We start from the raw sequence: 16971 nt of genomic DNA on the forward strand, positions 1-16971 counted from the left end.
GTTTCTGTCCTATAGAACTCCTGTCTCAAGGAAATCAGAGTCATAGAATAGTTTGTGTTGGAAGGGACCTTAAAGACCACCTAATTCCACCTCCCTTTTCATGGACAGGGACACCTTCCACTAGACCAGGTTGCTCAGAGCTCCATCCAGCCTAATTTTGAATACCTCCGGATGTGGGGACTCCACAGCCTTTTTAGGTGATCTCTTCCTCATCACCCTCCAAAGAAGTTTATTCTTCTTGAAAATAAACAATTCCTCCCTATTATCTAATTTAAACTTTCCCTCCTTCAGCTTAGGGTCATTCTCCCTTGTCCTATCACTACCTTCCCTTGTCAAAAGCCCCTCTCCAGCCTTCTTTAAGCTCTGTTTAGGTACTGGCTCTCCCTGGAGCCTTCTTTTCTCCAGGCTGAACAATCCCAGCTCTCTCAGCCCATCTTCATAGGAGAGATGCTCCAGCCCTCTGATCAGCTTAGTGGCCTTCCTCTGGACTTACCCCAACAGATCAGTGTCTTTCTTGAACTGGGGGCTCCAGAGCTGGATGCAGCACTCCAGGTGGGGTCTCGTGAGGGCGGAGTAGAGAGGGAGCATCACCCCCTTCACCCTGCTGTGCACACCTCTTTTGCTGCCCAGGGTGGGATTGGCCTTCTGGTCTGCAAGGCCACATTGCCAGCTCATGTTGGACTTCTTGTCCACCAGCACCCCTAAGTCCTTCTTCCCACGGCTGCTCTCCATCCATTCTCCTTCTAGCTTGTGTCCATGTCACTGACTGATACTAAACAGCACCAGCCCAATATCAGCCCTTGAGGAGCACCACTGGTCTCCACCTGGCCAGTCATTGGCCAGTTTGAGTGTAACCATCCATCTAATTCTTTATCCACAGAATGGTCCATCTGTGAAGTCCATGTCTCTCCTGATTAGAGACAAGGATGTTGTGCAGGACAGTGTCAAATGCCTTGCACAAGCCCAGATAGATGATAACAGTTGCTTTTTCCTCACCACTTTACACCACTGCTGTAACCCCCTTGTAGAAGGCCTCCAAATTTGTCAGGCATGATTTGCCATGGTGAAATCATGTTGTCTGCCACTAATTACCTCCTTATTTTCTGTTTGCTGTAGGATAGTTTCCAGGAGGATCTGCTCCATGATCTTGACAGGTACTGAGGCAAGAGTTACTGGCCTGTATTTCCCTGGGTCTTCCATATTTCTTTTCAAATCAGTGGTGAAATGTGTCACAGGAGTACATTCTTACCACTATATGGCAAATGTAGTGTAAGTATATATTTTAGGATAAATAAATATTATCATGTTTTCCAAAAAGTGGAAACCAACTTTCACTAGTTGTTAAAGGTAGTATTGTGAGTGAGCAAATACTGTGTGTAAACTCTGTGTGTAAATTTGAGTCCTTGATGCTCAGTTAAGTACTGAAGGTGCCAATTGCTTGATTGCTGTGATCTGTTTCCCTAGGACTAGGGAAATGCCTATAACTGCAGAATTTGAGTGACTCTTTCAGAGAGACCGGTCTGTTAGGATGGGATTCACCTAATCTACATAATATGTCAGCAGTGATGATGACTGTAATAGATATCTAGGCTGTCTTTATCATCAGAGGTACTCCTAGGACATGATTATTTAGTATGAATGCCAAAATCGATTGTAGGAATCAATTTCTAGAAATTACTCTTTGTAGTGACTCAAAATTACATTAGCTTACTCTTAAACAAATGGGATTTGATGTGCAATTTTGAATTTCAGAATTGCAGTTTATCTTCAGAATCTGCTTTAGGCTCTTACATGACTTTCTGGATTTCAACAATACTTACTTGCACATTACTTTATTTCCATTGCAAAAATTTGCCTTTCATGGACCTTAAACAAACATGGTGGCCTACTTTCTATCATATTTAAAAATTCATTAGCTATTCCAGTACAAATCTACCCTTAGTTTTGAACAGATATATTTCAAGTTAATTAACATTTAGCTTTTATGTCCCTTTCTTTGTTGTTAGACACATATTATAAGGACATTCAGGCATATTTGCAATATAACAAAAAAAGAAAAATACAGACATTCAGAAGTTACTTTAAAGTATTTATTATATGGATATATGTTTTAATTAGATACTTGCTTCATCTTCATTTCGAAGAGTATATTTTTCCATTTTACATTGAAGTATCAATTACAAAAGTTTTATTTCAGTGCATGCCCTCTCTCATTTATGCTAATTCAGGTTATGTTACAAAGAGAATATGAAATAAAGCAAGGGGATCACCTTCAAGGCTTGATGCCTTTATTTAGTCATTGGAAAAGGACAGAGACTTCCATAAATGTGAGACTGTTGAAGGCATTAAGAAACACATTCTCAAGTCCTAAGTAAATCTCTACTTGTGGCAGCATAAAAAAAAAAAAAAAAAAAAATTATCCATCCAGGTGAGCTTGGGAAGTCACTCTGGAAGAGGAGGAATATAACTACTACTACTAAACTACTCTAGTAGTTTTTTAAACTACTACTCTAGTAATTTAGAGTTAAACTACTAAAGCTGTAACTACCAGGAAGAAAACCTAGTTGATTGTAAACAGAAGAATGCATAAAATGGGAATGGGCCAATAATAGAAGTTTCCTGACCAGATATAATAAGAAAGTGTTTCAAGTTTTGTTTCTCTGCTTTTACACTATATCACCATATTCTTTAAGGGAGTGGTTTCTGATCCTGAAGTTTTGAAAATATTGAGAGAACATGAAGAACTTGAGTCAATATGAAAAATAAATGAATGTCATGGCAGAAATTCAGGGTAACTTTTAAGTTTTAACAGCTGAGAGAGACAGAATTCTCAGTGTTTCTGAACAGGTCATTTTATTTATATTTGTGTGATTAATTGAAATAACAAGGTAATGTGCAAGAAAAATATATATTTTTGGCTTCATGTGAAAGAAAAAAAGAATGCAAAGTATTTGTTTAAAAAATATTTTTTAAAAAGTTATGGAAATTCTGTGATTTGAATCTGTCACTTCAATACAAGTTTGTAAGTGCTGTCTTGAGTTAAAAATGCTTTACTGAATCAAAGAATCTGTGCACAAATGATTACTTCATCTTCAATATTACACAGTTTCTGGGATGCTCTAGCCAGCCACAGGACCCAGTAATATATTGGTTATCTATTCCATGTTTCTGTTATTCTACTGTTTTCAAAAACAGGCACAGGAGGAGATCTCCCAGCTTTGTCAGGAAGTTATAAAATGCCCCAGGACTCCTAAAAGCATCACTCCTGTGACAGCTCAAACTGTATTAAGAAGCATGGAGCTAGAAAGAAATACAGCACTGTCAGATTGCCAAAGGATGCCTACAGAACATGATAGCCTCAGGGAGCAGTTACAGGTTTGAGTCTGTCCCAGCCCACCTCAGCCCCACCCCACAGGTTATTTAAACATGCAAACTACCTAGCAGTGTAATTAAAGTTGCTGAGGATTTCTCTTCTGGTTCTGAGAATTAATTGCTTTACAAGTCTGTGGTGAGTTGCGACTTGTTTTATATGGGATTTTGTTGTTGCTGTTATTTGACACAGATTTCCCAAGAAAGTTCGTTTAATGAAAGGGCTCATTCGGAACAGAGAATTGAAGAGCTTAAAATGACTATTCATAATATAAGGGAAAAGAATTATTTATGGAATTGTAAATATAATACTGGTGATGTTCTTGGTTAATCCTACAGCACCAGCCAGACTGCTATCAGGAAACAACAGGCTGAGAGCCATGGATGTTATTTACCAAGACTCTTTTCCCTCTACTCTGCTCTGGTAAGGCACCACCTGGAGAGCTGTGTCCAGCTCTGGGGTCTCCAACATAATGATTACATGGACCTGTTGGAGTAAGTCCAGAAGAGGCCATGAAGATGATCAGAGTGGGCTGGAGCACCTCTCCTACAAAGAGAGGCTGAGAGAGTTGGGGTTGTTCAGCCTGGAGAAGGGGAGACTTCAGGGACATGTTTTGGCACCTTCCTGTACCTAAAGGGGACCAGCAAGAGAGCTGGGGAGGGGGTTTTCACAAGAACATGTGGTGACAGGGCAAGGGGGAATGGTTTTAAACTGGAAGATGACAGGTTTAGATTAGGTACAAGTTAGAAATTTGTGACTGTGAGGGTGGTGAGGCCCTGGAACAGGTTGCCCAGAGAAGTTGTGAATGCCCCCTCCCTGGATGGAGTACTCAGCAACTTGATGTGATAGAAGGTGTCCCTGCCCATTGCAGGAGGCATGGAACAAGATGGTCCTTATAGTCCCTTCCAACTAAAACCATTCTGTGGTCCTGTGATTTTAAGACTGTACCAAGCTTTGACAGATTTACCCACAGTGATCTTATATCCAGGTGAGGATTGGCTTGTTTCACCTGGCAAAGAAGTGGTTTAAGAGGGACATAAGTCCTACCTGCCAGTAGGTTTGACATCAAGTCATTAACAGGCTTTTTGCTGCAGTGCTTGGTGGAAAGATGAGCAACAATGGGCATCCATTGAAGCCTGAAGGGTTCAGGCTGAATACAAGGAAATACTTGCTTCTCATGAGGGCAGTTGAGCAGTCCCCAGCCTTGGAGATTTTCACACTGGACTGGACAAAGCCCTGAGCAGCCTGACCTCAGAGCTGGCCCTGCTTTGAGCAGGGGATTAGACTAGAGACCTGGAGTCTATTCAAATGTGAATTATCTTATGACTGTGCATTACTAAGACCTGATGCTTCAAAGGTAAATGTAATTGCAGTCTTTTGGCAAGTCATATTTAATATGATTTAAGTTACTTGTGTGTGCAACTGTTTGCTAACAAATGGCACTAAAATAGAAAATGGAAACCTTAATATAATGAATATAAATCCTAAATTTACTTATGGTCTCGGTAGAACTTGATTTTTAAATAAATTAACATTGATTTCTGCAGTTTATCTTTCTTCTGCATCTTATGGTTTTAAATTCTGGTTTATCTTCTTTTTCCTCCTCAGCCTTCTAAAATCCTGCCAAGCTTATAAATATAATTCCACAGTTTATAATATTAAATAGAGTGCATCTGATATGAAGAGTGCACTGTAGGCTGAAATAGCTCTGAGTAGTAAATTAACTTTAATCACACGCCTACATGTGATGTGTAGTGAGGATTGGGAGCCCTGTTTTAGGTACATCATCTTATTTCTTCAGTTCTTTTGGTACCCTTTGAGGGCGATACATCAACATGAAATTTATGGCACTAGTATTGAAGAAGCTACTGTATAGCAGAGGCTTACTGACTTGCTCTTTAGAGGCCTGACCTTTGATTACAGAAACACAGAAATTAGTACTGAAAAACTTGGTAAAGGAGGAGAGGGATGAGGTGAAAATTTTTGTATTTTAAAATATGTGTTTCAAATAATTTAGAAAGGACAATCTTTGAATTGAATCCGAGAATGTTAAGTGTAAGCATTTTAATAAAAAGATAGAATTTCTTTAGACTGAAGATTTCAAATTAGCTTTGTTGGAGTCTGTGAATTAGGCTTTCAGTCTGTTCTTTTTTTTAGCTACAGACCTGAAGGCCTCATGGTGGTAACTTGTGCTTTACATGGTGATTACATGGTGCTTCATGCAAGTGTTTTACAGTGATTTCTCTACCAGGTTATTGACATAGGCGTGTAACTTAATAGAGACTTAACGCCATTATTGGTCATGTTGTGTCCCAAGACATGATTTCTCCCTTCATACACTCATAATAATGTTTTCTTTCATATTATTTTGAGCTGAAAACTTTTAAAGTTGATGAATGACAAACATTTTTGCCCTTGGGCAATTTATATGAATAAATGAAAACATTCCCAGAGATCTAAAAGATGGGAAATCGATTTACCTTCAAAGGATGTGAAAGTCACATTTCAGGTGTTTGCCAACTATTTTCAGTAAACAGATAGTTGAGTAAATGAGATACTTGGACATTTCTTCTTCAGCAAAAGATTTGTGCTAAAAACAGAGTAAAAATTGAAATAAATTTCTATAAATCAGCTCTTTTTTTTGCCAGCTGTTAGTGTTTGATTATATTTGTAGTTAGATAGTGAACAGTTAGAACAGGTGTCTAAAGTGGCACTGATGAAAGACACCATTGATTCTCTGGAAACTGAGATGAAAAGATTGACAAGTACTGGATTGTGAAACTGAGTGAGTTGACAGGAAGCTGAATATGCTTCTCTTAGGTAAGTAAAAGTATGTAATTGCATTCATTTGACTAGTAACACCAGCCTATGTCTCACCACAGCAGGCCCCTGACCAGTAATAATTAGTGTTGACTCCATGATTCTCAGAAGGCTGATCAATCTCTTATTTATTATTCTATTCTTATTAAAAAAACCATTGCTTTTATAGACAGTTACAATACACCTGGACCTAACTGGTCCTCCAATCTAAACACCATCACCATTGGCCAATTAAGAAACCACCCTTTGATAAACAAATCTCTGTAACACATTCCACATGTTCACAACAACAGGTGCAGCAAATGAAGATAAGAATTCTCATTTTTTTCTCTGATTTTCTCTCTGCCTTTCCCAGAAAGGCCCAGGAAAGCTGTGTGCCACTCTGTAGCCAGAGAGCTACTGCCACACCTGTGTTCACTGGTTTCTGTAACTGTTATATGGCTCAAAGGGAAAGGAATTTACAAAAGCTGCTTATGAGCCATCCTTCATTTTGGAATGAAATTGTTTTCTTCATTGCTTATTTATATGTAAATGTTCTTGTCTTATTAATAGGATGATATGGTGGAAACTACCTTCAGTGAAAAAATAAAATTCATTTAATTTGGAGTTAGCAGCTTTCTGTTAGAAACTACAGGGATTGATGGGTTTTGGTAAAAAAAAAAGCATATGAATAATATTATTTTAATATTTAATTTTTTTAAAATAAAAACAGGTAAACACATGTAAACTAACGAATGTCATGTCATTAGTTTTAAAGATCAATTTCTTACTCTTGGAGCCTTTTCATGAGAGGAAGTAAAACTGAATCTTTGTGTTGGGCTTATTGTCTGCTGCTCAACTGGAGTTCCCAGCCATGTTCAGAAGCATAGTGGGACTAGACTCGATCAAAGCCTTTAGGCAATAAAAAATATGTAAGTGAGTGCTGCTTTAGAATAAATTGTTAGATTTGTGAACACTGTTGAATTGTTGAAAACTAGGTTCTGCTACTAAAGGATCTTTTTCTTTACACCCCCAAACCAAACTGATGATTCTTTTCAGTTTCTTGAACAGTGTGAGAATCATTAATATTATTACATTTGAAGAGATAACTTGGTTATGACTTGAAACAGGTCAGGCATTCCAATGGATGTCCCAGAGGATGGTTTTTATTTTAATTATTTTTGTGACTTTCTTATAATCACCTGTTGCAAAGAATTCTTCTTACTTTTCTGTAATCCTTTACACAATTATTCAGAATTTAATACACTGAGATTAAAGTTAACATTAATAAAATACTCGGAACAGTCTAAAATAGAAAAATCTGGTTTTTTCCTATCTTTTGCAATTTTAGTGACCTTTCTGAAAGAAAAAAAATAGTACATCAGTGTCTGAATTCTCCTGTTTAATGCTTCTGCTTTTCCAGCTTATTGAATGAAAAGACAGAACTGAGTGTTTCAGAGATTCAGTGAAGCCTTGTGAAGAAAAAGGCCAAGACAAAATGATGCATTTAGATTAAAAGAACTGGTGACTGACAGATCCAATTTTTATAATAAAATTCAATAGGCTGATTTTCATATTCTGCAGTCATTTTTTTTTTATGGGTTGGAAGAAAAGGCATTGAATGCAAACAAATAAATATACTTCTGAAAGTTTTAACATTTTGAATGCAAAACTCTTGTTTTCTTTCATTATTGAAAGCTTTTTGCATTTTAAAATTATGTGACAGAGGTCTGGCAAGTGTAAGTTTCAGTGACAGCACATACTGTATTTATGTTTCTTCAGGAGTTGCTTTTGGATAGAAGATACTTGAAATAGTGGGTTATAATACAGCCTTACATTATCTACTTGTGTTTTATCTCTCTGCAGTTCCTGGTGAAAATAGTTAAAATATTTCTAGTGTCACCTCATGCACACACAATACTCCTGCACTGATATGTTTTCTAGGCAGCTAGAAATTTAGCTTAATACCTGTAGGAGTTCATCACTTCTGTGAGTGATGTGGGTTTTCTTCTTTTTCTTCAGCTTCTTGCCTTCATTTGGGTTTTCTGGTACTTGATCTGTGCACTTGCTCCACTGCTCACTTGACTTTTTCTTCCTGTAGAAGTGCTATGCAGTTTTAAAGGAGCAAATTAACTGCACCTGATGTCAGGTATATAGACTTTAAGTCATTAAGGGTCCCTTTTAAGTGAAGAGAAGTCCTCCAGGAGATCTCTCTCACCCCAGTTTTTAAAGTGATTAATTTTACCTCTCTCCCTTCATTATAGAGGTAGTATAGCTAATGGCTTTAGATCTGGTGTTTAATTCTTACATGAGACCACTTGCATTCTAAATAACTTTTCTCCCAAACATACTAGTTTTTTCTCTTAAGTGCCCTCCTGGAAAAGGTGAGGTTGGTAGTGGGTTTGACTGCCAAAGGTTCACTTCTTCACCTTCTCTTGGAATCACACTTTATAAGGATGATGTCAGCTGGTACAAAATGCAGCTTTCTGTTGCTCCCAGCTATTTTTGAAAGCTTCACAGTTTTCTTTGCAAGACTTGGATGCTTGTAGAAGCAGTTGGAAACAAATGATCTTAGTATCATAGGATGAAGTACTTTTTAGTAGGATTGCTTCTGGAATATGTATTGGTTCTTCCAGGCCCTTCCATTAATTGAGGTGATACTACAACTATTTAAAGTATTATCATTTCTTTGCTTGGGTTTACTGGAAAGTTTCCAGAACACCTTTCTCTGTAACTCACAGCCTTTTTGCAACAGGAATAGGGGTTCTCCATAGAGCCTTCCCCACTACCACACCTTCCCCCAGTTCTTGCAGCTGAGTTCTCCTAGTAATTCTGCACAGAATAAATTTCTGAACTGTGCAGTTCAAGACAGCCTTACTGCAGCTCTTTTTCCTTCTTCTGTTCACCTTCTCAAGCAATAATTCTCAGAAGTTTGGTGCCTGTTCTCCTAATACTTGTGGCTTTATTTCTCATGATTGGGAGATAATCACTTGATTAATTAGCATGTAAGCAATTCCATAATAATTAAATTACTTAATTTTTTATCTGTCTTCTACTTTTAAAATTATAGGCTTTTAAAAAACTGTAATTTAAAAAGAGATGGAATTGATGAGCTCTGCTTTTTAAATGGGACGGGCTGTTTTTTTATGACAATCTAGATGCTAAATAAACCATCTGTCTTTTTCTTTTTAACTGCTGCATTCCTTTACAGACATTTTTCATCTTTCTAAGAATATTTAGCATTATTTATAAGTTGGAAAAATTTTTCACACATGAAAAAATTGCTGTATAAAATACACATAATTTACATTTCACATAGCCTTTTAAAACTAGTTAAAACTAGTTAATAAAGCCATAGACATTAAATACACACTAATTCTTTTTTTTTTTAGGTACAAGCAGTACCTTAAAAAAAAAAAGGGAAAAAAACCTTTCTTCATAGGTACTATATAAAAAACTAGCAAAATACCAAACTAAGCTTGATGATATGAAGTTGAAAGCCCAGGATTTAAACAGAAAAATATTCAGGCTGAAGTCTAAAGTGAGTATACAAATTAAAACTGTTGGTTTTTAACTAAAAATGAAATTTTTAGATATCTCCATAGAATAATTTGCTTCCTAACCAAAACTTATTTTTATTTCCTTAATTTGGTTTTAGTAGTTTGGACACATTTTCATTGCTGTTTTTGCAGTACAAAATTGATGTAGAATATTTTATTGTGGTTTTATGTATATATAAAAGTATATACACACACACGTGTTTATTAAACGTAAAAAATCAAATAGGGAATAATACAGAGACTTGGAAGTCTTTTTATTGCTTTATGGGATTAAAGTAAAAAGAAATAATACTGCACTATATTGCTGTAACTTGTATGTCTAATGTTAACCTAGCCATTCTTAAAAGATATCTATTGATCATTAAAATATGCTCATCTTGGACTAAACTCTGATTCTTGAGAAGTCTCTCAATGTTTTCACTAAATGGCAGAATTTTCAGTGGAAACAGTGTATTCAATACCACATCTGTAGATCTATAAATATCCCTATTTTTTGGAGCTTACTGTAAATTATTAAATAAATAAGCTTTATGTGTTAGGAGAGAGAACTGTGAGCTCTTATCACAAAGCCTGTGAACAAGGAGAAAGTTGGGAAGTAAAATGCCATGAAGCAGAAACTGGCTTTTCCTGTTAGACTGGCAGTCTGAGAGCCACAGTTGCAAAGGGAAAATAGAGTCCCTTGAATCACAGATGGAGCAAGTGAGTTGAAATAATTCTTTCCATAGTTCACCCTTGAAATGCTCTGGTAATATTTTAAAATTATGTTTAATGCCAATTCTATTTCAGGGAGATTTTCCACCATGAACAGTATGCATTTTACTTTATATAATAATATGATTAGAATTCCATTGGTCACATTTGGGAAAAAAAAAATCTTAAAAAAAAATCAAGAAAAAAAAAATATATAAATGCTCTCGTGGTTTGAAATCACTGAAGGCATAAAGTCATACACAACTCAACTCAGCATACCTGAATCATATCAAGTACTTTATCACCTGTCACATTTCTGTCCCTGCTCTCTTTGCTTTGAGCTTCTTAGCCTTCTTTCCACTGCTTTAGATGTCCCAAAGAGCCTCTTCCCACTTGAAAATCTGAAGAACTTTAAGAAAAAAATCATAGCTTGGCTTTGGAAATACGTTGTGAGCAAATAAACATGGTTTGGAGGCTCTCCAAATTTTTTTTGCAGATCATCTCTGCTTCCTGAACATCACATAAGCTGCTGGGGGCTCTCGGTGATATTTTTTGCCCAACATCCGGGTGGAATGACAAGGAGGACTCCATCTTATCAGAAGGCTAATTAATTATTTTATTATACTATCTTATTCTGTATTCTATTACATTTCATCAAACTGAATATGCCAAGCACTCAGCTGCACTCCACTGTGCAGCATCCTGTGACCACACACACATGCACACACAGATTCAATTGGCTGATGAATCAAAACACTCACACCAGAATCCAATTATCAATTCCCTTCAGGTAAACAATCTTCCACAATGCATTCTGCTTGTGAACAACACAGGAGCAGTAAATGAGCTAGGAATTGTTCTGATCATTCTTTTCTCTGCTTGTCTTACTGCTTCTCTCAGGTTCAGAGAATGTGAATACCACAGAGGGCTACTCAAGAACATTAGATACTGTAGAGGAACCAAACTGTTGCTGTTCAGAAAGTGGATGAGAACACAGCAATAGCAAAACAGCACAGGAGGGTGTTGTGGCAGATTTTGGCATTCCTTGAAGATATAATAAAACTGGTACGTGGTTCTAGTTTGTTTAAAAAGCCTGAAACCAGCAGACATTTCATCCTTCTAATACTTCCCACATGCCTGCTATTAAGTATAGGAATAAACAGGCCTCTTCATGAACACTATGTCAACATACTGGGTCAATTCCAAATGGCATATTTCAGTTCATACAGTTACATGCAAGGCATGAATGTAAAACACAGAAGTTTTTATTCAAAAATCTTAATGTGTTCAGCAGTGCTCTGTGTTCCTTGTGCTTTTTTTTTTTTTAAATTTGGTGAGACAGAGCTAGAATTAATGTGATGTGCTCCCATAAAATAATCTCTCTCGAGATCACAGTGCCTTACCTCTTACTTTGCTCTGTTAACCTCCCACACTCATTCTGCCACCCACTGAAACTTAAGGAGTTGAAAGTGGCTGACCAGGAATATCACTAGGCAAAGTACTGGCATTTTTCAAAAAGGAAAAACCTAGGTTATGTTAATTTGAAATGTACAAAATTCTTAATGCTTTTAGTCAGACCTGCTGCTGCTGCCTTGTGGACTCCACTTTAATGTGACTCTCTCATCTCTTAGTCATGCCTGAATTTACAGGTGACAGCAGTATAAATATGACTGACAGAATCTCAGCATTCACAGATCATCTACATACAAAACCAAATTTTATTGCTAAAATAAGAGGATCTCATCTGAAAATAAAATGCAGTCCATGGCAGAATTATCAACCTTATTAACTCTGCAAAAGGAGTAGAATTCTAGGAATGGAGTTTAAAATGCCAGAAGATAATTTTGCTGTCAGAAGCAAGAACTCTTCTAATTTTTGTATACAGGATTTATTTAAAGAAATAACTTTAAATTTTACTGTAGAATAAATTATTGCAGCCTCTTAAAATTTGCCACAATTACATACAGGTATGTTGTAGGATTTTGGAAGCTGTTTTAATTATTTTTTTAGAAGAGTTTTATATTGCATTGCTGTATCATTTAACAACAGAAGCAGCATACAGGTCTCCTATTTTTGCCTTAAGCAACTCTTTTGTGAAAATGGGCAGAGGGCCTCAAAATATACATTAGGAGAGAGTCTCTGTACTTGAAAATGCCACATCTACCCCAGAACTTTGCATTAAAGTAGATGTAATCAAAGCATGATTACATTAGCATTTAATTTCCACAGCAGATAAGGTAGAAAGGGTATGTGAAATATATTAGAAAAATAAGTTAATGCTAATGTTACACTTAAGGGATCCAAATATACTTTAGGATCATGAATGATCACTTTTTCAATTTTTTTAATGTTTAATTTGGCATTTCTCAGGGGCTTACTCCTCAAAGGGTAAGAGTTGAATGCTTTTTGAAAAGGATGCTGCTTCACTGCTTTGCAGGGCTTTACTATGAACACTCAAAAGTCAGGGCTAAAAATTACTGTTATTTTCAAGAAAGATATCTTGGATTTTACATCTAGTCACTAGGTAAGCAAAATAGCTGAAGCTGTTTGTTAGCAATGAAACTTGGTGTGGACTTTAAAATGATTGACTATTTTAGGAAGTATCAATATCTTTAGTATTTTCTTAATTTCCCTTGGAAGTCAGTTTTTGTTGCCCTTGATTTTTACAAAAATACAAAATTATTATATGATACACACATTTTTAAAAATTCAGTTTTGATAAACTTTGAAAAGTTGTTCATACACACTCAGATTATTCAGGTATTTTCCATATGATTCTGTTACTGACCTGTCCATCCTCTGCTCCAGCTGAGATAATTTCTTGTTCTTTATAGGCTTTCAGCAGTCTCTTTAATCCTTTATGCCTTTTGGAAGCAGAGTGGGTAAAGCTGCTGTTTGCCACTTGGTTATGCATTCCAGCCAAATGTGCGTGATGTATTTTGTATTCTTGTGAAATCCTCTATGATTCTTTTGATATGGAAGAGTTCCAACATATGACATTTATCTGAAACTTTTATGAGATCTAATATGGCTAAGCCTCCCTGGATCCTTCTGTGAAGGGGATTGCTAGGATTGTGGAGAACAGCAAGTGTCAGGAAAGAAAACTGCAGAAATGCCATTGGAGAGTTGGAGAAAAGTCAGAAGTTGGGAAATTTTCACTAATTTTTCTGTATCTTTCAAGCAGTAGTCTTTCATTAGCCATGTATAACCTTCAGATAAGGCTCTTGCTTTACACAATATTCCAGCACAGAATCTGCCTTATTAGATTACAGCATATTTATATTCAGAAGTGGAAACTAAACATGATTCTGAATAATATTATTCTTTCAATGTTTCTAATACTGTTTATTTTCCTATATCTTCTTCTGTCTATAGTTTTCAGTATTCTTTTTTTCTGAAATACAAATGTAGAATATCAAAACTGTTTCTCTGCAAAGGAACTAGATTTTTGAGTGACAGAAAATGGGATCTTTTAGAATGAAGAAACCTTTCAGTTTCATTTGGTAAAAAAAAAAGGCTTTTGTTTTCATAAATGACAGATGTTTTTTTCCTGCCTTTTTCTTTCTTTTTTCTTTTTTTCCCCCTTCTGTTGGCCTGTGATCTTATTCTTCCATTATCTTCCTACTTTGAACACACAAATGGTATCTTCTGCAATTTCTGAGAAATGTGCTGGAGAGGTGGAGAGTTTGTTAAGATGTCTCAGTTCATAGATTTCCCATGACCTTTGGCTGAGCATTGTTGTGCTTAATGTAAACTAGGCTTGAGTAAAACACAGATAAAAGTGTTGCAGCACCCCAGACTCAGTTAGTCAGACTATAATGCATACATGAAAAGATGAAGAGAAAGTAGCATCCAGTTTACTTATACTAAGATTGAAACAGACACTTTGTCTCTGTAGCTGATCCAATACTGATTTTCCCAATTCTCAGTCTCTGGAATTATTTTTTAAATGTGTGTGTGTAGCTATGTCTCAGGTATGTCCATTGTTCCTTCTGCAGTGAAATATGCTAGGTTTTTTGGGTATTCTTTTTTAGGTTCCTCAAAGATTTATAGATATTTAATCTCTTTGATTGGATTTTATTCATTTTCCCTTTCCCCCCAGTTTATTCTTGATGCTTCTGTAAGTAAAATAAGTGTAATCTCACTCTGCTGGTGATGTTGGTACCAGTTTGTAGTATACCACATGTTATTTCCTGTGTGCAAACAGTGAATCAATAGCTTCTTGCCTCAACAAAATGTGAAACTTCCTTCCTCTTCATTAATGATTCTGTCTACAGAATCCATTGATCCATCTCTTTCATAGCGTTTTCTCATTTGTATAAAGTATATTTATATTAAGATTTATATTTTGGATGATTTTATAAATCTTGCAGAGGATTTTGACTGGGAAAATATAAAACTAACCACCCATCTTGCAGTGAAAATGAATTTTGTCATTGATCCCAGACTTCATTATTTTAATTTTTATCTTTTTTTTTAAAGATTACCCCAATAGAAAGGCAGAAACTTTAAAATCTTTGCTTATCTGCAGAGCAAGTGTGAATCAAACCATTCTGAAACAGAGTTGCTGAGAAAACAACTGAGAAATGAAAAGGCATCTATGAAAAACTTGGAATCTTTGCTTGTGTCCAATTGTGAGAACGAATTTCAGTCACAGAGAGCAAACCAAGAGAAAGTCTCTGAAATTCAGGTTCCCAAGGAACAGCTTGCTTTAGTAGAAAATAATCTGTTAGTAAATGACCAGGAGAGTATTGCAGTTTTTCTCATTATTTCCAAGTGTATTTAAACAGGGATGTTTTGTATCTAGCTGCATTTTCAAATGGCCCATGTGCCTTGACCGTATTAATAGCAGAAGACACCAAGAACCTGCTTTGGATTTCTCTGTTAGACCCTGATAGACTCTTCTTGATAGTGTTATATTTTGCTTAAAAAAAAAGTTCCTAATCTCATGTGCATTGTATAGCTGCCCTTTTGATTTTGAGTAATTGCATGTGGCTACATGCTTGGAGAATTGCAGCTGCTATCTAATGAATGTGTATGGACTTCACAGTGCTGTGCAGAATCAAGATTTTACTCACCTCAGAAACAGAGCAGCTCAGTCAGAGTCAGAACTGGATATCACCAAAACACAGCTGGGGACTGAGCACTCTGATAGGCAAGTAAATGTTTTTGTATTGTGCTTCCTGCAGCTAATTGGGGTGAAATGCAGTATAGTACTCAGACTTAGGCTAATTAGTCAGATAAACAACAAAGTTTGGGTTTACACAGCTCTGCATCTCCTATGTGTTCGGAGACGATTCATGTCATTAAATTTAGTCTGTTCAGCTGTTACACATGCTGTCTAAATTAGTTATGTAGGTTGCATGTGTAGCCAACAGAATGAGACAGTGAGATTAACTACCCTCTGGAATAGCCTGGTTTAGGATGAGGTGGGTCACCTTCCTGAAGATACTCATCTCTATTCAGTCATTTATACTGATGCCTGTCTTGATCTAAGGTGAAAATCCAGGTGACTAGTTGTTTATACAAGTGCTTTATAGCCTACTAGTTCTCTGCACCTCTGGAATGATTTTTGCCTGTACCAACCCCATTTTCCCAGGTACTACTTGAAGTGCTATGGGTGGTTCCCAAATGGCAGTCTGACAAATATATATATTTTTTAATTTTGCAAGAAGACAGTTTAACAACATGTCAGAACTATTTCACGTTATTTTGCTACAGCAGCAGAGAATGGTCCCTGTCCTGCTTCATGCATTAATTTATCTGTGTAGTCTTGGTGTCTTACCAAGATAAGATAGTCTTCTTATCTTTGAAAAAACAATACTCCTCTATTTCATGGATGTATTGAGGATAAAATATTACAGTTTGGGGTATTATTTTGGATATGTAAAACAGTGAGCTAAAATAAGCAGTGTGATGTGATTGTAGCACAAGACTGAGAATGAGGTGTCTCATTTAACTAGTAAATTGTTGATATTCTGCTCTCTCATAAGTAAGGATGAGGGATCTGAAGAGGACATCTCTGGGAAGATCATCTTCATGGGAAGAAATTAAGCAGCTTCTCGGAGCCAAAGCATTTTTCTGTCACTGGTAAGGAAAAACCAGAAAATTTGTCATAGAAGAAAAATATTATCATTAATATTATCATGTTAGTACCTAATGGAAGCAACAGCTGTGAGTAGTGAATGGTTTGTTGTTAGTTTGAAGTAGGTATATGCTATCCTTTTTATAACAGTGGCTGGACTAGTCCTACTTATTTACTGCCTTGGTGCAGAATGAAATAATGCCTGAAATGAGGAGCTGGAAGTGCCAACATTGTCAGACCTTGAACAGGCACCAAGACAGTGATACCAGGAGGCTTCATCCATCAGTCTGGCTTTTTCTTTACCAGCCAGGAAAAGCACCTCCCCATCCCTCCCATCTCTCTGACTGCAGAAGCAGTTTGGACTCCTGTAGGAACAATAGGTTTTAATTATTGTCCTCCCCTGGCTGTGGTGACCAAGCACAGGGACTGTTGGACTCGCTGGACTGCAATTGCTAGAGCAAGTCCTT

The 16971-nt window shown here is 36.6% G+C and overlaps 1 protein-coding gene across 1 annotated transcript; it reads left to right on the plus strand.

Moving 5' to 3' along the window:
* Positions 1-1568: 1568 nt before the first annotated feature.
* TSGA10 (testis specific 10) lies at positions 1569-16473 on the plus strand (the record flags this gene model as incomplete). Its single annotated transcript, XM_084200992.1, is given in 13 exon segments — positions 1569-1574; positions 2694-2756; positions 2760-2776; positions 2778-2799; positions 2803-2847; positions 3196-3375; positions 3563-3640; positions 6045-6135; positions 7168-7241; positions 9612-9710; positions 14951-15147; positions 15470-15574; positions 16413-16473. Coding segments are annotated over 13 exon segments (1038 nt in total).
* Between the last annotated feature and the right edge of the window lie 498 nt (positions 16474-16971).

Source organism: Fringilla coelebs (genome assembly GCF_963513975.1).
Source record: "Fringilla coelebs genome assembly, chromosome: 2".
Classification (NCBI taxonomy): domain Eukaryota; kingdom Metazoa; phylum Chordata; class Aves; order Passeriformes; family Fringillidae; genus Fringilla; species Fringilla coelebs.